This window comes from Periplaneta americana, chromosome 16, assembly GCF_040183065.1.
Source record: "Periplaneta americana isolate PAMFEO1 chromosome 16, P.americana_PAMFEO1_priV1, whole genome shotgun sequence".
In the NCBI taxonomy this organism is placed as follows: Eukaryota; Metazoa; Arthropoda; class Insecta; order Blattodea; family Blattidae; genus Periplaneta; species Periplaneta americana.
The window spans coordinates 79,547,684-79,571,539 of NC_091132.1; the positions used below are offsets into that span (position 1 = coordinate 79,547,684).

Sequence of the window (23,856 nt, forward strand, 5' to 3'; positions counted from 1 at the left end):
TCCACCTCCATGCTTCTACGCTTTGTTTTGAGTCTTCATTTAATATTCCTGCTATTTATGGAAATTTATGTTATTTTTTAATCTTTTAGCATTCATATGGTAGCTACATTCCAGATAATCAAACGTATTTATTTGGTCTGTACCGAAATCGTTCAATATGTATTTCAAAATAAATATTCCTCTTTGTAATTGGATACTTAAGAGTAGAAAGGTACAAAGTGCCAAATTTATTAATAGTATTTTATTGATAAATAACTTTCGTTATTGAACAATTTTAAGAATATATTTCTTAGAATTGAAATGATAGTAGCTACTTACTACAAATTTTCACCAATCTCTATCAACAGTTTGGTGATACTACTAAAATTAATATACTGAGAGACAAACAAACTTCACAATTAATTAAAGGTGTTAAGTCCTATAAACATTTCGAAGGTACTATGATCCATTTATTATTCACAGATCTGTTAATTTCTACAAATACTTATATCAAAGTGATTTTGCAGACTGGAAGCAAATCACCCTCACCACTTGGAATTGAATATCGCCGACTTTCATAATGATTATCATACGTTCTATGTTGACGTCGTTGTACTGGAATGACATTATGATAGACCCAACAGAAATGTTGATAGTGTTGAATAATATAATGCTATTTTCTACTAGGATGCCAGTTCACTGTATTTTATTCTGCATTTTAATATCACGCACAATAAAGAAAAACGTGCTAATTTAATGATATTTCCCACATTTTCTGGATTTTTAACACTAGGAGTTTAAAAGTTTAAAAGGAAGCAGCTGTGCCGTCTAGAGGTAATGTTATGTTTCTATGTGATTCATAGCCCTACATTATTTATGTATTATGTTGTATATAAGATTTACCTACGCTAATCTTTCCGTTTGTATGCCTTTTGCCATAACTTCAATATTAACACGACAAAAAACAACGGAGTGAAATCAAAACGAATGGCACATTGAACCTTTTTTTTATGATAGAGTCCTGGTAACTTTGCACCACTGCCATCTTTTGGTAGTCTTAATAACACTCTACAATCTTTTGTGGACCTAGCCCTGTTGATATGTAATGTCACTTGGTAAAGTACAACATTCTAGTGAAACATCACTTTTATTTTAATTTATCTTATGAACTAGATACAATTTACCATATCAATGAGATAAAGTACAGTAGGGTAATGAATGTTATTCCCGTCCTTTATTGGAGAGATCCCGATTTCGGTCACAGGACCTCCAAGACTGGTTTGCGTTTTTCAAGGTTTCTCAAGTCCCTCCAAGTGAATGCTGGAATTTTACTAATTTAAATTGCCACGTCCCGCTTCCTTCTCGACTTAAATTAATACATATATCTTTTATATGAACATACCGTGTTCTCCAATAGGCCTTCCACCTATTTGTGACAATAGGATAGCCCAGAATAATTTGTGTTTTATGCACGGTATTATGGAGAATCAGAGAAAGAAGATCCTGTATAGTTCGGTCCAATCAGTGAGCTCACTGAATCAAATCTAGTCCATCTCACTCCAGTCGAATCAATCAATCAATCAATCAATCAATCAATCAATAAATAAATAAATAAATAAATAAATAAATAAATAAATAAATAAATCAATCAATCAATCAATCAACCAGTAAATGAATCCAGTCTGATAAAATAGTTCATTTTTCTAATATAATACCAACAATGCATACAATCCAGCCTAGTCAAGTTCAGTCCAACATACTCTAGTTCAAGCAGCTACTCTTATAAAAGAATAGTAGGCTAAGTCTCTCTGCCAATCAGACATAGACGTATCGAAATTGAGGCTATATTTATGTGCATTTTTCTATTTCAGAACCGAATATATTCCTTATTTAAAGATAATTTTACTTCTTCCCTTTCATCTTAAGAAAAGTCTTATAATGTTGCAATTAGTATTGAATTATATGCTTATTGTACGCACTGCTTTGAATATTTTCAGGATATAAATATAAATAAATAAAATAAATTTTGTAAACAAACTCGCAATGAGATTCTATATTACAAAATGTATGTTACATAAGTGAAGAAAATAACAGGCTATAAACTAAACGAAACCGAAAATTTACGAAACAATTCTAGATTCACGGCGCGTAATGCGTATCTACTTATAAATAATACCAACGATAACTTCAGCCACTTTTACAAAGCAAAGAAGCATCAGTAATTCTGAAAAAAGAGAAGGCGAGATATTGGTTAAGTATTCTCGGGATTATAATTCATCGTGTGGACACGTGCAGGACTCCGATTTGAAATTTTTCCGGGAAGTTCGATTCGTTTTTTTTCCGACTCTAATTTCGCGTCAACTCCGTTCAAAGCAGGTATTAAGAAAGAATACACCTGTAACGTTACATATATTGTATTACAGTTGCACGCCCAGATTTTATCCGGCAACACTCGTCTGTGAAATCCCTTTGATTTGTGTTTTATACAGATTGAGTGACGACATTCGAGTTGTTGTTCAAATAATGAACACAAATGTCACATTTAGCACGTTTTGGTTTCGAGTATATCAGACCAACTCGTTACTTCACGTGTCTAACCTTTTGTTTTCCAATAATTGCGAATTATATAGTCTGGTCCGTTTGGGAAGACGAAATATAACGTTTATAATGGGGTGTCGTAGAATTAATTTACAGAAGCGCTTTAAAGTATTTTGTAGAAAGCATATGTCATAATTACATAAAGATAAGAATTGAATAGAAAAAAATACCAGTGGATAATTGAAAATTATGTATTTCTAATCCATTTAGTACGAGCTGTCTTGCGTAAAAAAATAATTGAAAATTCTTCTGGATCAAAAGTAATTTGTAAGTCCAAGTATGTAATAATAAAACAAAAATATGCTGGACTCTGAGGAAAAAATCAGTATTTCGTTGCATACCCCCGAGCATTGATCACAGTAGCACATCTCTTTGGCATTGAATCCACAAGATTTTGCAATCGCTCGTGTGAAAGTTGTGTCATGTTTACCACATGCCCATGAAGTCCTACAATTTGTAACAGTCCATGACCTTAAGTGAAAGTATATCATGATAATTTGATGATCATAATTATAAACAGAAAAATAAAATATTTATTATAATCTTACAAGCAAACATTCTGATGGGGGCAGATAAAAAGTTAATTTTTTTCACCAAATTAATAACGTCAAAAGAAGTGCTTGTACAAATTTTGGCCACTCGACCGCAATTACTAGGACGTCCAGAAAGTGATTTTTCCTGGGGTCGTTTACAGAAGAAAACATAATTCCATGGAAAGATTTATTGAAACAGGTACAGTAATTGTTGCGTTATTTGTCAACATACCCCCCACTGGAATTGAGACATTTATTATTCCATGGGGCCATTTACAGAAAAAAACATAATTGTATGGAAAGATTTATTGAAACAGGTACAGTAATTGTTGCGTTATTTGTCAACATATCACCCACTGGAATTGAGACATTTGTTATATCATGGGGCCGTTTATAGAAAACAAATAATTGCATGGAAAGATTTATTGAAACAGATAAAACAATTGTTGCGTTATTTTTCAACATATCCCCCACTGGAATTGAGACATTTGTTATATCATGGGGCTATTTACAGAAAAAAAAAACATAATTGTATGGAAAGATTTATTGAAACAGATACAACAATTGTTGCGTTATTTTTCAACATATCCCCCACTGGAATTGAGACATTTGTTATATCATGGGGCCATTTACAGAAAAAAATCATAATTGTATGGAAAGATTTATTGAAACAGATACAACAATTGTTGCGTTATTTGTCAACATACCCCCCACTGGAATTGATACATTTGTTATACCATGGCGCCATTTACAGAAAAAAATCATAATTGTATGGAAAGATTTATTGAAACAGGTACAGCAATTGTTGCGTTATTTGTCAACATATCCCCCACTGGAATCGAGACATTTGTTATACCATGGGCTCGTTTACAGAAAAAAACATAATTGTATGGAAAGATTTATGGAAACAGGTACAGCAATTGTTGCGTTATTTGTCAACATACCCCCCACTGGAATTGAGACATGTGTTATACCATGGGGCCATTTACAGAAAAAAATAATAATTGTATGGAAAGATTTATTGAAACAGGTACAGCAATTGTTGCGTTATTTGTCAACATACCCCCCACTGGAATTGAGGCAATTGTTATACCATGGGGCCATTTACAGAAAAAAATCATAATTGTATGGAAAGATTTATTGAAACAGGTACAGCAATTGTTGCGTTATTTGTCAACATATCCCCACTGGAATTGAGACATTTGTTATACCATGGGGCCATTTACAGAAAAAAAACATAATTGTATGGAAATATTTATTGAAACAGGTACAGTAATTGTTGCGTTATTTGTCAACATACCCCCCACTGGAATTGAGACATTTGTTATACCATGGGGCCATTTACAGAAAAAAAAACATAATTGTATGGAAAGATTTATTGAAACAGATACAACAATTGTTGCGTTATTTGTCAACATACCCCCACTGGAATTGAGACATTTGTTATACCATGGGGCCATTTACAGAAAAAAAAAACATAATTGTATGGAAAGATTTATTGAAACAGGTACAGCCATTGTTGCGTTATTTGTCAACATATCCCCACTGGAATTGAGACATTTGTTATACCATGGGGCCATGTACAAAAAAAAAAAAACATAATTGTATGGAAAGATTTATTGAAACAGGTACAGCAATTGTTGCGTTATTTGTCAACATATCCCCACTGGAATTGAGACATTTGTTATACCATGAGGCAATTTACAGAAAAAAATCATAATTGTATGGAAAGATTTATGGAAACAGGTACAGCAATTGTTGCGTTATTTGTCAACATATCCCCCACTGGAATTGAGACATTTGTTATACCATTGGCTCGTTTACAGAAAAAAACATAATTGCATGGAAAGATTTATTGAAACAGGTACAGCAATTGTTGCGTTATTTGTCAACATATCCCCCATTGGAATTGAGACATTTGTCATACCATGGAATCAATTTTTGTATCCTTGTGATGTAGAAGTAAGCCGCCTGAGATCGGAACCAGCATTTGACAGCCGTCTGCACCTCTCTGTCGATCCCATGATATGACAAATGTCGCACAAGCAAACATTCTGATGGAGGGAGATAAAAAAGTTATTTTTTTCTTTCACTATGTTAATAATGTCAAAAGAAATGATTATACAAATTTTGGTCACTCGACCGCAATTACGAGGGCCGTAAAAAATAAGTTCGCCAGTGACCGTTAACAGAAAGAAAACACAATTTCATTGAACCCGTGCCCGCTCGTTTCACGGTCAGACATGCTAACCGTTAGTCCATAAAATATGTTACAACTTAAAAAAAGTCTGTATAACCATCTTGAATTAAAAATTAAGTGTATTGAAAATTTTATTGCAGTATATATATATATATTTTTATTTTAGTGGGTTATTTTACGACGCTTTATCAACAGCTTAGCTTATTTAGCGTCTGAATGAGATGAAGGTGATAATACCGGTGAAATAAGTCCGGGGTCCAACAGCGAAAGTTACCCAGCATTTGCTCATATTGGGTTGAGGGAAAATCCCGGAAAAAACCTCAACCAGGTAAATTGTCCCGACCGGGAATCGAACCCGGGCCATGTGGTTTCGCGGCCAGACGCGCTTACCGTTACTCCACAGGTGTGGACTTATTGTAGTATATTTTTGGTTAAACATCATACACCTAAGTTTCCATTATTGCTGTTTTTATAACTGCAAAATCTCCTTCGACTATGTATGGAAATAAAAAACTTATAGGTTGTACTTTATTTATCGTTATTGAGGTTACAAAATCAAATTTTTGTGGGCTATATATGTGCGAAATGTTGATAACCTGATTTATTAGTCATAAAAGAAGCGGAGTTTATTACTTCAATGGAAGGATATTTTTAATGTTAGGAACAGTCTAAAAAAAAAACACACACACAGTTCACTATGATTATGATTATGAATTATGACGATATACATTATGAATTAAAGTCTCAAAGTTTTATATTTAGATAATTTAATATTTGCTGCAGATAATAATCCATTATGTGTTTTACGAACTATATTGCCTGTACTGATGCATGGTAATTTGAACCTAAATATAATGAACGGTTTCTTTCTCCCTCTTTATGAGGTATAGATTTGTACTGCGTCAGCCCCCCTCCCTCGAGTGTCACAGGAACAGGGATGTACCAGCATCCCGTAACCACAGTTCTGATTGTTGCAGGCCATCAGCCGTTTCATCCGTTCCACTTCGGACCGCGCCCCTTCCACTTCGGCAACCCACTGGATCCAGGACAGAGAGTGCCCGATCCTCTGGTCGGATCTCTGCCCTTCAAGCTGACAGGTAGGCCTCAACACATTTTCGTGTTTAATGTTTCATTTCAGAGTAAAATGAAACCAATACTCACTAAAACGTGCTTGGTAACTCTTAAGTGTATGTTCGTTTCAAACATACAGAGGTACACGAGTTTTACGATTTTTGTTGATACTGCTCTTTCTCCCAGTCCTTCCCGACTTCCTCTTATTATTATCATTATTATTATTATTTATTATTAGTATTATTACTATTATTATTATTATTAGTATTATTATTATTATTATTATTATTATTATTATTATTAACACTACTACCAACACCACACCACCAATAAAAACTTCTTTGTTATCTTAGTTGATAAAGTTCTAGCTTAAGACGACCGCGGAACAGAGTTAAAATCTCGACGAAGACGGATTTATGGACAAAGCCAACATTATGAATTTTTTTCTTTTTTCGAGCTTATCTCGCTTTTCCGTCGCTATCCCACCAACACTTTACACAGTTTCTCTTCCATTATTATTTCGACAAAAAGGGCACTACTTATGTTTGCGTGACGCAAAATCGATTGTCTACCATTTCGGGTTCGGGTGTTCCTCACGATTTGTCCAAAAATTGATAAATCACAGCATTTTTTTTAATTCATCGTTTAATTCCCTAGCATCTCTTAGTGCTTTCTCGTGCTGAGTCATTATTTATCAACAATGTGACGTTAAACGTGTGTTCAGGTTTCTGCCTAGCAACAGTCATGATATTGAAATATTGAAGACTGATTATTTAATAACCCGGTCCAAATGCAATCACATTCATCTTCATACAAATTTCCAGACACTAGGCACCCTAAAAACTTTTCTTCTTCAATGAAAATTTCCCGAGAGCAGTACACGGGAATAGAACTCGAAACCTTCAAATCTGGAAGCGATCATTCTGATCACCACACCTCGACAAAAGTAAAAAGAAATGATAGTGACAGTGGATTCTGGATGAGTCATAGATGTGCATAGGAGGTACGGAGCTCCCCCAGCTTCTTGCTTACCTGACTCTTACATTGCGACTAATGTATATCTATGAGGTACGACAGACCACCACCAGAGGTATAATATACGGATTTGGTGGTCAGAGAGAAATGAGTGTTGTGGCGGATGATAGAGTCAGCTTAGTCAGGCAGCACAATCGGCACGCAACTAATTTAATAACGAATGCACAAAAAGTCTGCTCCAAGTACCATCACCACCACCACCACCACCACCACCACCACCACCACCACCACTACTAATACCACCACCACCACCACCATCACCACCACCATTCCCATCACTATTGTTATCTACTTCTACTGATTTTTGTACAATCTATACCAGGCCTGCACAAGGTCTCACAGCTCATGAGCGGAATGCAGGTAGGCCTATTAGCTGCGCTCTGTATATGGGTGGACTGGAAGAAGGGGTGATCTCGTACAAAATTTACACAAAAGGAAATACAGTACCAGTAAGAGTGTTTATAAAACGAATTCCCGTTCAGTGTTTGCAAAACTATCTTGGACTATTATTAATTAATAAAGAAATATTTATTTTACAGAAATAATAGAAATTCTATAGCTACTTAAATGTACAATATCATTTTGTTATATTTTTATTTATCAGTACATCAAAACAAGGTTTTATGCTGTTGGCAGCTGAAAGGAACAGTAGCCTACTGATCGTAATGAAACATCAGTTACAGATGTTCGAAGTCTGCCTTTATTAAAGTTTATTATAGAAAACAGTTCTCACAAATTTAAATGTTGAGCCAAACATAGCAATCATTTTCACAGCCAGCTTGTGTAGTCGTGGATATTATTGCTAATGTTTAGTCTTGTAAAACTCAACCAGGCTAGTAGTATTATTCAAACGATCTTTAGCCCTTAGGTCACATTGAAGATCAATAAGTTCGAGCTGTAAATCGTTAAATGTTAAATGTTATGTTCCGTCTTTTAGATTCCTCCATACTGTACTGTAGCAGTAGGTAAGCAACGTGAAACAGTTACTGAGAATAGGCCTACACACTGCACTCCACTAGATAGCTGAGTGGTCGTTTCCCTCTCCTCTACCTATAGCAAGTCTATATCATTCTGACGTATCTTCCTCTCTGTTTCGGCGAGCGGTAAACACCGCTCTCCCACTTGTTGAGCGCTGTTTGTGTAGGCCTGATCTATACCTTTACCAATATTGATAATAGTAGGCTACTACTACTACCATTACTAACACTACTACTAATACTACTACTAATATTAACACTAGTACTACTATCATTACTGACACTAGTACTAAGTACTACTGATTATTATCATTGCTAACACTACTACTAATACTATCATACTAACATTATTATTACTAATACTACTACTAATATTATTAACAAAAGTAATACAGTAGAACTTCAATTATCCGTCACCCTATTAACCGATTGTTGGATTATCCAACTTTTTTTTCTAGCTTTTTTTTCCTGTTTTTTCTGCAGAAAAAATTATGAAGTACTGTACCTTATGTTTATGTGTAGTTTTACTACAGAGGAGTTTTACAAGTCTTTACCCTTACAAGTATCACAGTATGCAATAGGAATGTTTTGCTGTCGGCAACGGAAATACTTAGTCTAGTTATAAAATAGTCACTACCTCTTTCAAAGATATTACCCTAAGAACTACCACAAACCCGCGTACCATACTTTCTTTATCCTTACAATTCGAGTAGCCGTATTGTATAACTTTTATGCAGAATGTCTTCCACAGTTGTCAAAAGAAAACGTATTGTGTTAATTACCGTAAAAATTGCAAATAATTGAGAGGTTTGGGAAAGGAGAAACTATACGCCATTTAAGAAAAGGTCAAGGAAAAAGTGCATAAAATTTGTAAATCTACAACATAAGACTTCAACTATTCCTATCTTTCCGCAGACAGTCATCAACCATCAACCATAAACCTTTGACCCTTAAGAACCCGTCGTCGTTGACAACGGAACTTTTAGTGAACTCCTGATTCACTATGTAGCACGTTAAACACAAGACCACGAAGGAAACCACAAAATTGTAGGCCAAGGCAATATGCACTTCATTTATGAAAATCTTTTATGGTACAGATTATCCGATTTTTTCGATTAACCATTCAGTCCACCATCTTCATTACAACGAATAATAGAGGTTCTACTATACTATTATTATTGATACTAATAATAAGTATTACTGTCATTATCATTTCTAACACTACTACTACTATTATCATTACCAACATTACTACTAACAACACAACTAACACTACCACTTCTACTGCCACCTGTCTTACTATTGTTACTACTAGTACCAAGAATTCGTGATCGTAGCTTCCACGGAACGTTGAATGTGCACTTTATTTCTATACAGGCCTACTGCTTCATATGAAATATATGTACAGCTGTCAAAAAAAAAAAAAAGTGGCCGCACTCGTGAACAGCGAATATTTTCAAAGTCCACTTCGGGTCGCGGCGATGTTACACGATGCATGTGCTTGTACAAGCAGTTCCGGAACTATGAAAGTGTTCCATATCTGCTCCTCGCAGACCAGCGGTAGAGTGCTTGTTTAATGATTCAAAGGTTCTGGGTTCGCGCCTTCTTCAAGTTTTCATTTTATTTTTTAATCGTTCTTTAGCGATGTAAATGATATTCAAATTATCATTTACATCCAGTTATCGTTCTTGATGGATATCACGTTATTTATATTTTGTTATCGTTCTTTAGAGATATGAATAAAATTCAAGTCATCATTTGTATTCTGCTATCGTTTTATAACGATATGAATAATAATTATTACTATTGTAGCTACAGTATCTCCAATGGGGGTTAGCCCTATTTTACATATGTATGTTAGGGCTATAGTTTTATAAACAAAAAAGATAAGCATAAAAAGAAATGGAAAAGAAAATTAAATTAGCTTACGCGATGTAAACAAAACATAAACAATCCGTAAATTAGGCATTGCGATTGCAAAACAAATATCAGTTATCAATTCGAAACATACAAAAACATTAACAACACACATACGTAACACTTCTATAACACAAATATGCAGCTTTCCGTACCATACATAATAAATTAATACACAATAGTCACACAAACACAATCAAACTATAATTACGACATTGCGACGACATCAAGCATCCCATAACTGACTCACATACATAACAAATCAAGCATCCGTTGCAACACATACACTTCAACATAGTAACCACACTTTTAAAAGTTACAAATTTGGCTCCAAGAAGAATAAATAGGACACTGTTACTAATTACTATTCTTCTACAATTTCTTAAATACATCTGTAATAAATCTGTGAAATTCCGATATGATTAATATTCACGTTTTTTATATTGTTATCGTTCTTTAGCGATATAAATAATATTCAAGTTATCATTTATATTGTTTTCCTTCATTAGCATTATAAAATAATATTCAAGTTATTTATATTATTATTGTTCTTTCGCAATATAAATAATCTGTATTTTATGTAGGTAATTATTATAACAAAAATAAACATCTTTCTTTGTAAAATAGGTTATTTTATTAAGATAATTAAATACGTATTATATAATATCTTATATTAATTAAACAAACCAATATTTATCATTTATATTGTGTTATCGTTCTTTAGTGATACTGTATAAATAATATTCAAGTTATTTATATTGTAATCGTTCTTTAGCGATATAAATAACATAAATTTAATATTAGGTTTGGAAAAATCCAGTTGCATAATACTGCTATTAGTTTTTCTTTTTGTATTATTACATTATACTATCTTGAACTACAATAAAATGAAAAGGAGTAACGAGGAATTGAACCTGAGACGTTGACATCTAAATTTCGACGTTCGTCCGCTGAGCTACGAGGGAAAAAGTGTGGAAACATTTTCGGAAAAATTGGCCCAATCACACTCTAAGATTTTCTGATGATTCGTAGAAGCTAGTCCAGGATGCCGGGGGCAAAGGCTAATTGAGATTTCTCGATCTCTGATAGGGTCAAACATCCTGATAGAATTAATATTTAACCCTTGCCGTGACTTTCGGTGAAGTCCGGAGGGCCCAATTAGTCAAATCCAATCTCCTCATCTCCACGCTTGGGCACCCTGGAATTTAATAAGATGCGAAAGAGATAGTGGTGTGCGGAAAGCAACGGGATGTTACCGCATTTAGGCCTATCCTTCCCAAGAAAAACTGCAAACATGAACAAAGGAAGCTTTAAATAGAAGAAGAAGGATCTTCTGCGGACCTCTGGAAAAAGAACTAAGGAAGAGACTAGTGAAGTGCTTTGTGTGGAGTGTGGAATTGTATGGGGAAGGAACATGGACATTACGACGAAATGAAGAGAAACGAATTGAAGCATTTGAAATGTGGATGTGGAGAAGAACGGTGCGTGTGAAGTGGACAGATAGAATAAGAAATCAAATTGTGTTTGAAAAAGTGAGTGCAGAAAGAATGATGCTGAAACTGATTAGAAAGATAAAAAGTAACTGGTTGGGTCTCTGGTTGAAAAGAATAATAGACGACATTAGGATATGTGGATCATATGCGGAGACTAAGAGGAAGGCAGAAAATAGGAAAGATTGGAGATTGCTGGGTTTGCAATGAAAGACCTGCCCATGGCCAGAACACTTATGTATGTATGTTCAGAATGCCTGGAATATCGTGTCTAAAAACAGTCGCTATTTGCAAAGACTAGTCAATTCCATGCCCACTCGACTGCAAGATGATCGAGATAAGAGGAAGATAGACTAAATATTGAATTGTGGCTTTTTGTTTTGTTTTTTGAACGCTTAATTGTTTGAATGTTTTATGGCCGACGCCAGTAAATTTGTTATGTTTATGCCACGAAAGATATTTTTATTGAGAATAAAATCTTTTTTCTTTCCATTTGCAGCCACAATATCATAATGATAAAGTCATGGCATAATATATTAATGAACCTGATGTTAATTACTAAAATAATCGTAAAAGAGAAAGGAGCCATTATGTATAGTTTGTCTCTCTCAAAAACAGAACAAAAAAGAACATAAAAAGCACGAAGTTGTAGTCGAACGCAGGACCTCATGAATCAGAGGCCTGAACGCTACCATTATGCTATCGATAACACACAGAATACTTCAATTATAACTGTAGATATCAGGCAACGTGGTCCAACAACATGTAACATCGCCTGTCTCCGAATTGTAGCGAAGATACCCGAAGGGCACTTTGTTTCAGGAGAGCGGCCACTTTTTCTTTTGACAGCTGTACATACATATTTGGACTTTAAATATATGCATATTTAGATCTTGTAAGTATATGGGAATCGAACAGAAAGCAATTGAAGATATTATTATCTTCGTAACGAAGAGAGATATTCAAATTGTCTCGCGGAATCCACTAAACGTATAAGTAAAATCGTGCGCTTCCTACTTGACAGATTATAGTGCACACCAAAACATACAAAACAGGATCAAACGAAATGAAATAGCAAAGAACAAAAGAAATCAACTGGAAACCACATACAAATTAATAAAAAGTAATTAATCTATCAAAACACTCTAAAAACAACTGATTGATAGGGTAGCTACTGACCAACATCCAGCAGTTCATTAAATTCCGCGTTGCCATGGATACTGAAGCTTTTTCGCTCACCTCTAATTGGCTCGCGAAACAAACCAATGACAACTAATCTGATACAACTCTTCCATCTGTATCTTAACGTTTGTGGTTCTCTGCATAACCTCGGTTATATAAGCTACATGGATTAAACTGAAAAAAATTTTGATAAAAGACAAAAAGGACGAAGAAAATACACATTCTGGAGTAAAATTACCCAAAAGTTGCTTTGTCGTTTCATATATTAGATTTCACACATCTGGCTAAAAACGTAAGGTTTAATATTACTTTGTTAATAGGTGATCCTACTAGTTCTTAGAGTTTATTCATAGATTATGATAATAAGTGACTATGAAGATGATCTAAAAAAAGAATCACAGTTAATATTAGTGGAAAGTATTTAACAAAAATCTCCATAAGAAAAACTTTTGCTATGGCGGAATTGCAAGGCAAAGAATAGTTGAGAGTAAACAAAGTCACAGTCACATAAAGAAACAAATTGAAAACATGAAATATCTTGAAACAACTGTAAATTTATTCGGCAAAAAGATTTTGATAATTAAGTAGTTTAGTATAGTTAAAGGAAAAGGAATTATTAGACTGAATTTAGATAAAAGCAAGCCAAAATCTACTCCGCTAAGACCCTATAAAAATAGCAAAATATATACCCACTTTCAGTTCTGAAACTTGGATTTTGTGGAAGAAAAATGAAGAGACAGAGCACACGAGATTCATCAGTCCCTTAAGATGAGTTACAAGAGGAGACTAAATTCCGACTAAAAGCTAGAAAATATCTTGGTAGAAATATGACAATTTCATGCAAAACAAGTTAAGTCCATAGCCCGCTTCCATGGAAACACTTTAAGTCCGTCCCGCATTTGTTCAGGAAACAAAAATATTTTGCACCTTCACATCTGTACAGGAAACAGAAGTTCTTCGTGCATGCGCATCGGTTCAGGAAACAGCTGAGTACGAAGACAGCCGCTGCCAGTCAAAGCATGGAGAACGACAGAGGTTTTCATAGTGACAAATCAGAGTTTATGAGTGAAATAAACACTAGTGATTCGGATTATCGGCAAGAAGATATGTAGGAGATAGCAAGCGCGAATGAGATGAGTCAAAGTATCTTTACATGGTTCCGCGTACTGCTAGAATTTTCACCCTGTTATTGCCAGATGTTCGCCGTTGACCCTAGACCAGTAGGTAACACCTTGTTGCACGCATGTCGAGGTGTATGATGAGAATTTTGTATAAATGTAAGGTATAATTGAAGGGTTCAGAGCCATAGCGGGCCAAGCGCCATTTATTAAAAACGGAGAAAGCAAGAGTTAAAGTTAAGTGGATACCATAGTTTAACGAAGATTGACATATCATTTAATTTCAATGTGCATACTTTATATTACTTGCTATATGATTCGTTAAATTATGGTAATCACTTAATTTTAACTCTTGTTTTTCCGTTTTTAATAAATGGCACTTAGCCCACTAAGGCTCTGAACCCTTCAATTTACAAATACAAACATGTTTTGTCCTGTTCTTGAGATTTTGGTCAATAAAAATTATCACACAAAATTTGTATTAATTTATTTCTTTAGAAGTAATTCTATTTAAAACTTAGATTTAAACTGAGAATTTATTATTTTACCTAAGCTGAAAACACATTGTGTACAACAATAAGAAGCCATCAGGAAACATCCAGCATAAATCAAAACAGCATTCACAATCTTTTGTCCCTGTCAAATTAATGAAAAAGGACTTAGGCCTAACTCGTTTTGGGAGAAAGTTCAATTGTTTTATTGCGTTAAATTCTGTTGCCTCTGTTCTACATGCTCCACCTTAAGCCGGCAGAAATAATTTTTCAGTAGAGCAAAATAAAATAAATAAGGACAAAAAATCGATTTTGAAATCTGTTATATTATTTCTTGGACTACATATAAAATACAGCTCCAAGGATGCCAACGATGTCGAAATATGTTATATTAGCGTCCAATTTTTTAAGTTCAACTTTAAATGCAATTTACTCAAAATGTCTATTTTAAAACTAGGCCTAAAGTTTTCATAATTCAATAAAAAATATATTTTTGTCATAGAAACATAATTTTTGTTTAAAATGTTCAGCATTTTCTCTTCTTTCCAACATAGAAAAAACAGAAAATTGATATTTCTCGACATAAGGTGGGGTTTCACAAGCAGTCTCACAATATATTAAACGAAAGAACGAATCATTATTATGAGTAACATTGTAATATAGTAATACTTATACAAGGCCAACAATGGAATAAAAATTATGAAGAACATTAAAAGGCCATAAAACTTACTCACAGTATTTCTGTTTACAATAAGTCCATGAAATTCTGCCGGAAAACGAAATCTGTTCTAATGAACAATGAAGTTATATTAGTAGCATTATTGTTATTATTCTCTTTTTGCCAGTCCACCACTCTTTTCATTGCTTTCGCTTTCACTAAATACCATCTTGATGATCTAGAGCTTAATGTTGCCATAAGCAAAATAGAGGAGCCGTATGTAGAATTCAGATCCCTACAGCGGCCGATGTAATTCTACGTTTTCTAATCCTTGATAATACTTTCAGGAAATCGAGTATTTTATCCATCAAACATTTCTAGAATAAAATACGGTATTATAAAAAATCTTTCTAAATCTTCATGTGATTCCTGCATGTATCAATGTAGCAGCAGATGAGAAAGAGATTAAATGCCGATACTTAGCGAGGGGGCGGAATGAGATAGGCAGGGGTAGACGTATGGGAGACGTAAGCCCAAGCTAGAATCGAGAATCGAAAGAGGATTGCAGAATTAGAGGGATTTTTCTCTCTCTCGCTCTGTTGCTAGGAGTATCAAACAAACAGGCACTAAACAAAAAAGCTGCCCTCAAATCGCGTTGTCGTGGCGACAGGCAGTGCAAAAGACCACCGCCAGGTGGACTAATAGCTCTACTTTTCTCTCTGCCTCTCACTTGCTCGTTCTACCTAACCTCACTTAGCTCCAGGGACCCGGGAACTACAGAGAGACAAAGCGGCTTAACTGAGGGCGAGGGAAGTCGGAGACCTGAGAAAATAGACTCCGTTGCATCGAACTGCTAGCCCAGTTCTGGAGACTAATTTTCTTCACATACCACGGAGGGGTATAAAGGATTGTAGACGTTGCATTAGACAATGGCTATCCAAGGTCATATTTAAGATTCAGAATGATTAAAGGTTAATACCGTTACAAAAGAAAGCGTTTATTTACAATTTTTAGAATGTGGCGTATATTTCAATTTTGACACTATGTAAGTTAGGTAAAAGATTACATCACTTTCAGTAGACCTGTATCTTTGGTACACTGATGTTCAAAGATATCTGACCTACGATTTTATAATCGTGTAAGCGAACTTTCCAACCACGGGATAAATCAAAACCAAAGATATAAAAAATTGACAGGCTTTGAAAGAGTTCCACTAGTTCTCAATAAGTGGCGGTTAAAAAGTGTCAGGGAAAATTATTATGTAGATTAACTATAAATTACGTATTCTCATAATTGACAATATCAGCGGTTTCCAGCTAAACTCAGTATTGTTTTATAATCAGTACAGTGGGATGAAAAATTGAATTCTATAATGCGGGCATATTTATGTACGATTGGCAATACCAGAGTGCGAATTAAGATTTCAGATGAGGGGGGATAGAATTCTAGATAGAGAACTAACTTACTTACTTACAAATGGCTTTTAAGGAACCCGAAGGTTCATTGCCGCCCTCACATAAGCCCGCCAGCGGTCCCTATCCTCTGCAAGATTAATCCAGTCTCTATTTTCATACCCCACCTCCCTCAAATCCATTTTAATATTATCCTCCCATCTACGTCTCGGCCTCCCTAAAGGTCTTTTTCCCTCCGGTCTCCCAACTAACACTCTATATGCATTTCTGGATTCGCCCATACGTGCTACATGCCCTGCCCATCTCAAACGTCTGGATTTAATGTTCCTAATTACGTCAGGTGAACAATACAATGCTTGCAGTTCTGTGTTGTGTAACTTTCTCCATTCTCCTGTAACTTCATCCCGCTTAGCCCGAAATATTTTCCTAAGCACCTTATTCTCAAACACCCTTAACCTATGTTCCTCTCTCAAAGTGAGAGTCCAAGTTTCACAGCCATGCAGAAGAACCGGTAATATAAATTTTTATAAATTCTAATTTTCAGATTTTTGGACAGCAGACTGGATGATAAGATAGAGAACTCCATACATAAAATTATTATTATCCTCATTCGATACGGCTCAACGCTTGGGCGCACTGAGTTGCTTGTCTTGCATCTTGATCATAAAAATAATTATAGCCATGAACAGGCTTAAGATAAGATGTGTAATTCCTAAGTACTTTATAAAGTATACTCGTATTAAAACAATTATATTCTGTGAGGGGGGGATGAAAGTTATTCCTGGCAGGGATGTAAATATAAATTTATGAGAGGAGGATAACTTTCTAATAAGGGGGGGAATTCCCCCATCCCCCTGTTAATTCGCACCCTGGGCAACACTGTCTATTATCTTGTCATCTATTCATATAAGTAGGCTGATAACTAAAGAAGTCACACTTATACCAACAAATTATCGATCACTATCGATTAGTAGGTTTAAATATCTTCGAACGTCAGTGTGTAACCAGAAGAAGAAGAAAAACAAGACGAACAATGTATTCTTAGTCACAAACACAGCTCAGGTGATAGCGTGTTTTCTTACTGATTTGAGGCTTCGTTTCGGTTTGGGTTCGAATTTCACTTAGGCTGATTATCTGGTCGGATTTTCCCCTCATATTTGATCAAAATGTAAGGCAAATGTCAGATAATCCCATAGCGAATATTATTCGGTTCTTGTCTCCTGTCACTAATTCTATCAATTCTATATAGTCTCGCAGATGATACAGCGTCGTCAAATAACCGTTTAAAAACATTTTGTTGCTTTATAAAGGATTGTGAGTAACCAGAATTTTATTACATTTGAATTTAAACAGAAATATTGATTAGTGTATAACTATTTAAATTTAGTTTTTTTATAATGAATGTTAACAGTGTAGAATGATCATGTATCGCGGGTGACACAACATGAAATAGTTGAAATTGCGGAGACAAATTCCCTGAATGTAGAGAAATCCGGTCGACAGAAGAAAAGATTGAGGACTCTAAATTCTGTACATAACAGATCCTAAGCTTACAGATAGTAAAAAGAAGAAAATAAAACGATAGTCAAATCTAAGTTGAGTTAAAACTTAAATAAACTAAGAAGTAGATGTAGGCAAAAATATCTTCTGCCTTGATGGAACACATCTTCAGCTCTAATGCGAAGTTCGTTGACTATTAGACTATTATTATTATTATTATTATTATTATTATTATTATTATTACTATTATTATTAAGATGATGATATTCAGTACATCTTGAATATAATTATTAAATGAAAGGAAAAAAAAACAGAAGAAATGCATAATGATTTATATAGAACTAACACATTTCCTTCTTCCTTTCTTCCTTTATTTCCTTTATTTTATTGCTAGCCACAATTTGTTATACCTCAAATGTAGAGCATCTTTGGGAGATTACTAACCTCTACAGCAAATGTTGAAAATTCTTTATTTATTCGGCTGGAAATTCTCTTAATGACCAGTTTTTAACGTCAAATTTAGCAGGAGTCTTCATTCCTTGTCACGAGAAGGCGCAGATGATAATTCTTTATTCGTTATTGTTGGCACCTGTTTTCGACATTTTGTTTTAGTAACATTAAATCAATGGCTCTTCCTTATGAAGCAATACTAAATTACGAATTCAATTACAGCTACTCAAAGGGGATACCAGAGAGAATTTGGTGTTCGTATTACACCCCCAAAGAAACACAATACTGGGACTGATAAACAAATTGGAAACAACTGGATCTCTAAAAGAATAATAATTTTGATGACAATATACAGAATAAAGAATAAACATCTGCGCATCTCGTGATAGGGAATCAAAACTCCTGCTTAATTTGACGTTAAAAACTGGTCATTAAGTGAATTTCCAGCCGAATAAATAAATAATTTTCAACATTTGCTAAAGAGGTTAGTAATCTCCCAAATACACTCTACATTTGTGGCTAGCATCATTCTTTCGAAAGAAAGAAATGTGTTAGTTCTATATAAATCACTCTGTAGTTATATCAAGTTTATCGAATGAACTACCCGAAATTTCCAAATAAATTTATAAACTATAAATACTGAGGTAATATAACTTACATTATTTCGACATATTACTATTATTTTAATATTACTAATTTTAACGTTTAAAAACTAACACTGTAAGAACCACTCTATACTTTTACATTTAATACCGAATAAATTTTATTATTTCCTAAGTTGACAGAATACATTCAAGAGGAGAGTACAGAAATACCGGTGTCATAAGTTACTTCCTTTCTACTTCTATACAAAACAAGCTACAAAAATAAAGAAAAGTAAATGATCTGTTTTGGTTGAAAGGAACAATCAAAACTTTAGGAGAGAAAAGGGTAATGATTGTAGTTGTTCTGTTTAAATGTACAAATTTACCAAAATTCTTATAAGAATAAAAATTAAAACCACTCTTGTGAATCATATAACACTTTACATGAAGTAACGGAGAGCACCCAGGTACAACGTAACTTGAATATTAACTCCAAAATCGAATTATTTTATTCTTCGGTTAGAGACACGTGGATTACTTGAAAGAGGAGATATTCCTTCTGGCTTATCATCACGCTCTGTTACAACATTTAAGTACAATTTCTGTATCCTTATTGGGTGGTTATTCAGTAGATCTGCATGATTCTCATGTTGCATAGTTGTACTTATTTCAACCTTCCTCAGAATGGTACTGCAATAATATCAACACAAGAAGTATGTCACCTAGAAAGGACAAAATAAAAAAAAAACGATATTCTAACCTATTATCTTAGATTGAAGTAGAACAATTTAGTTTCTTGCGCTATAATTACTAAGTTACGTTAGCATAGGTCAGGTTTGGTTATACAACAGTCTAGCATATACAGTCACGAAGCTTGAGTTGTTGAGGGTACTAGGAACAATAGACTGTGCCGGTACTATTTCGCATTGTTTGTGATGAGGCGATATAGCGATCCTCGTGGTTAGCAACTATCTGTGGATGCATATTGCCTAGACTACGTATTGAGCTTCGTGACTGTACATACTAGACTGTGATAATACTGTACTTCGGATTAAGTAATTAATTTACTTAATGAAATTTCCCACAATATCATATATCTTGTAGTTCCTTAATATGATTACGATCAACTCTATTGTATGTAGCAGTCACTGACATTTTCGTCATAAAAGTGACGAATATTAGTCCTAGCAATAAATCACAATTTTTTTTCTTCACTGCTAACGTATTCTCAACAAGACTCACGTTATTAAAAAGTGGCACACTGGAATATTTCAAACAATATCCTGATTTTTTTAACTGGATCCCATCCGAAAGGTCAACAAAATGTAGAGAAACTCGTACATTATTTATTTATTTATTTAATAGATTTATTTCTACTGGCAGAGTTAAGGCCATAAAGCCTTCTTTCCTACTCGACCAATATAATAATAATAATAATAATAATAATAATAAAAATAATAATAATAATAATAATAATCATCATAACAACAATAACAACAATATTAACAAAAATAATAATAATAACAACAACAACAATAACAACAATATTAACAATAATAATAATAATAATAATAAAATTAATAATAATAATGCGGACTAAATCAAGGAGATGCATTATCACCTTTACTTTTTGACTTCGCTCTAGAATATGTCATTAGGAAAGTTCAGGATAACGGACAGGGTTTGGAATTGAACGAGTGACATCAGCTTCTTGTCTATGCGGATGTCGTGAACATTTTAGGAGACAATCCAGGAGCGATTAGGGAAAATACGGAAATTTTACTTGAAGCTAGTAAAGCGATAGGTATGGAAGTAAATCCCGAAAATACAAAGTATATGATTATGTTTCGTGGCGAGAATATTGTACGAAATGGAAACATAAAAATTGGAGATTTATCTTTCGAAGAAGTAAAAAAATTCAAATATCTCGGAGGAACAATAACAAATATAAATGACACTCGGGAGGAAATTAAATGCAGAATAAATATGGGAAATGCGTGTTATTATTCCGTTGAGAAGCTTTTGTCATCTAGTCTGCTGTCAAAAAATGTGAAAGAGTACTGGAACGGAGAAAAATTCTCTCCGGCGCCGGGATTTGAACCCGGGTTTTCAGCTTTACGTGCTGACGCTTTATCCACTAAGCCACACCGAATTCCACCCCGGCGTCGGAAGAATCGTCTCAGTTAGATATCTATGACGTAGTGCAGAGGGCGGCCACTAGAGGGAACCCAAGAGTTGGAACTTAAAACTGAGACGATTCTTCCGACGCCGGGGTGGAATCCGGTGTGGCTTAGTGGATAAAGCGTCAGCACGTAGAGCTGAAAACTCGGGTTCAAATCCCGGCGCCGGAGAGAATTTTTCTCCGTCCCATTACTCTTTCATCGTATGATGACGCAGAATATCTGCATGGAAATATCATATGTACTTCGGTACATTGTAATAATATATAAAAAATGTGAAAGTTAGAATTTATAAAACAGTTATATTACCGGTTGCTCTGTACGGTTGTGAAACTTGAACTATCACTTTAAGGGAGGAACAGAGATTAAAGTTGTTTGAGAATAAGGTTCTTAGGAAAATATTTGGGACTAAGAGGGACGAGGTTAAAGGAGAATGGAGAAAGTTACACAACGCAGAACTGCACGCATTGTATTCTTCACCTGACATAATTAGGAACATTAAATCCAGACATTTGAGATGGGCAGGGCATGTAGGACGTATGGACGAATCCAGAAATGCGTATAGAGTTTCTAGTTGGGAGACAGGAAGGAACAATACCTTTGGAGCGGTCGAGGCGTAGATGGGAGGACAATATTAAAATGGATTTGGGGGAAGTGGGATATGATGATAGAGACTGGATTAATCTTGCACAGGATAGGGACCGATGGCGGACTTATGTGAGAGCGACAATGAACCTGCGGGTTCCTTAAAAGCCATTTGTAAATTGTAATACATTAGTCTGCTAAGACACTGAGTGCTATGTATTTGCAAGCTACAATTTACGAAATGGGCATAGATCTGTGCATAACTAGTTTGAAATTTTTTTGGAATCCAGTATGAAATTAATAATACAAGAAAGTGCAAAGACAAATGCAAAAAACACGCTGAAACATAAAATATATCTTGATTCACTATCATTAATATTAAGGGTAAAAGTTCCTGCAATTGAAAACTTTTTGTATTATCTTATGATTGGAGCTTAAAAATCGTATTTCCTACAATGACCCTGTTGCTCTCTTGGTTACACGCACTACATATATCCCAATGTATCACGAATTGCAATGCAGCAATTAAATATAATTTGCAACAATGTATTTGTATCCTGTGTACGTTTTCTGCTTTGGTCTCCTTAAAAAACAAATTTAATACAGAAGTATATTTTATGTTGAGATAAACTTGCAAACGAGCCTTACGATTTCTTCATTCATAGTTCTAGCACAGTCTAGTTTATACAGTCACGAAGCTCAATACGTAGTAAATATGCATTCATAGATAGTTGCTAACCACTAGGATCGCTAATATCGTCTCATTACAGACAATGCATAATGGTAACAGCACAGTCTGTTGTTCCTAGCACCCTCACAACTCAAGCTTCGTGACTGTACCTATATACTAGACTGTGGTTCTAGCTCGTATCAGTTAAGTCTGAATCCAAAACTAGCAGTCCGCGGAACCCACGATGCCTGCCTTAGGTTCTCAACGGTTCCTTCACTCATAGTTCGAACCAGTAGCGGCTCGCCGTAAAAAAATAGGTGAAGTGCTCTTCGGCTACACAAATGCATGAACAGTTTTACCAATATATGAGTAGGTCTACTATTCGTAAACTACGTACAATTTTACTAGTTCTAGAACACATGCAAACAGGAAAAGTAATTTATTTCAGGACTCGCCCAATTTTTTTCTTACCAAGTCAATCCTCCTATTTTTAAAGCAGCAAACCTGTCGATGATGTCTTCATAAAATGTCTGAGTGTAACTGAGAGTGGACAGTATAGTGCTCATAATTTGTGTGTATGTTTTGTAAGCAATGTTCGTAAATATGATCATATTACCCCATCCCTGGAAGTAATAGGTTGGCTTAAACTAGATAAGAAAAGAAATTTACATTCACTCCTCTTTCTCTTCGAAACCTTGAACTCTTCTATTCCTTCGTACCTGTCGTCTCGCTTCACTTACCTTTCTTCCCACCATAATCTGAACACACGCTCTCGTCATGAAACAATACTAACAATACCATCCCATCGCACTTCCTCATACTCATCCTCTTTCACAATAGCCCTGCCAAGACTCTGGAATTCGCTACCTGGTAGCATCAGGGACTGTCGAAATAAAATTAAATTCAAACGCAAACTTACTAGGCACTTGGTCAGTAATTGATTTCTTGTAAATAGTTTCCTTAATCTATCACAAAATATTTCAATATCCAGTAATCTCATCACTATACAATTTTGTTATTCTAGGTTTAATTTGTAATTAAGTAAATATAAAATACTCGTTTTTCTTATATCTAGCTTTAATTAGTGAGGTAATCTTTTCGTACTTTGATTTTTATTGTAATTGTGATTGTAAATTTAATGCTAATTATAATTTTATTTGTAAATGTAATTGTAAATTTAATACTAATTGTAATTTTATTGTTCATATTATAGTTGGAATCTCCTG

The 23,856-nt window shown here is 34.6% G+C and overlaps 1 protein-coding gene across 1 annotated transcript in view; it reads left to right on the top strand.

The window, feature by feature from the left end:
* The window catches only part of LOC138691392 (runt-related transcription factor 2-like), a 138,568-nt gene extending 122,462 nt beyond the window's left edge, over window positions 1-16,106 (top strand). The window contains exons 3-5 of the mRNA XM_069813305.1: window positions 6,288-6,407; window positions 7,600-7,776; window positions 15,856-16,106. Of these exons, the coding sequence (XP_069669406.1) occupies window positions 6,288-6,407; window positions 7,600-7,776; window positions 15,856-16,106 (548 nt within the window). The remainder of the gene's footprint in view (window positions 1-6,287; window positions 6,408-7,599; window positions 7,777-15,855) is intronic.
* The last annotated feature ends 7,750 nt before the right edge of the window (window positions 16,107-23,856 follow it).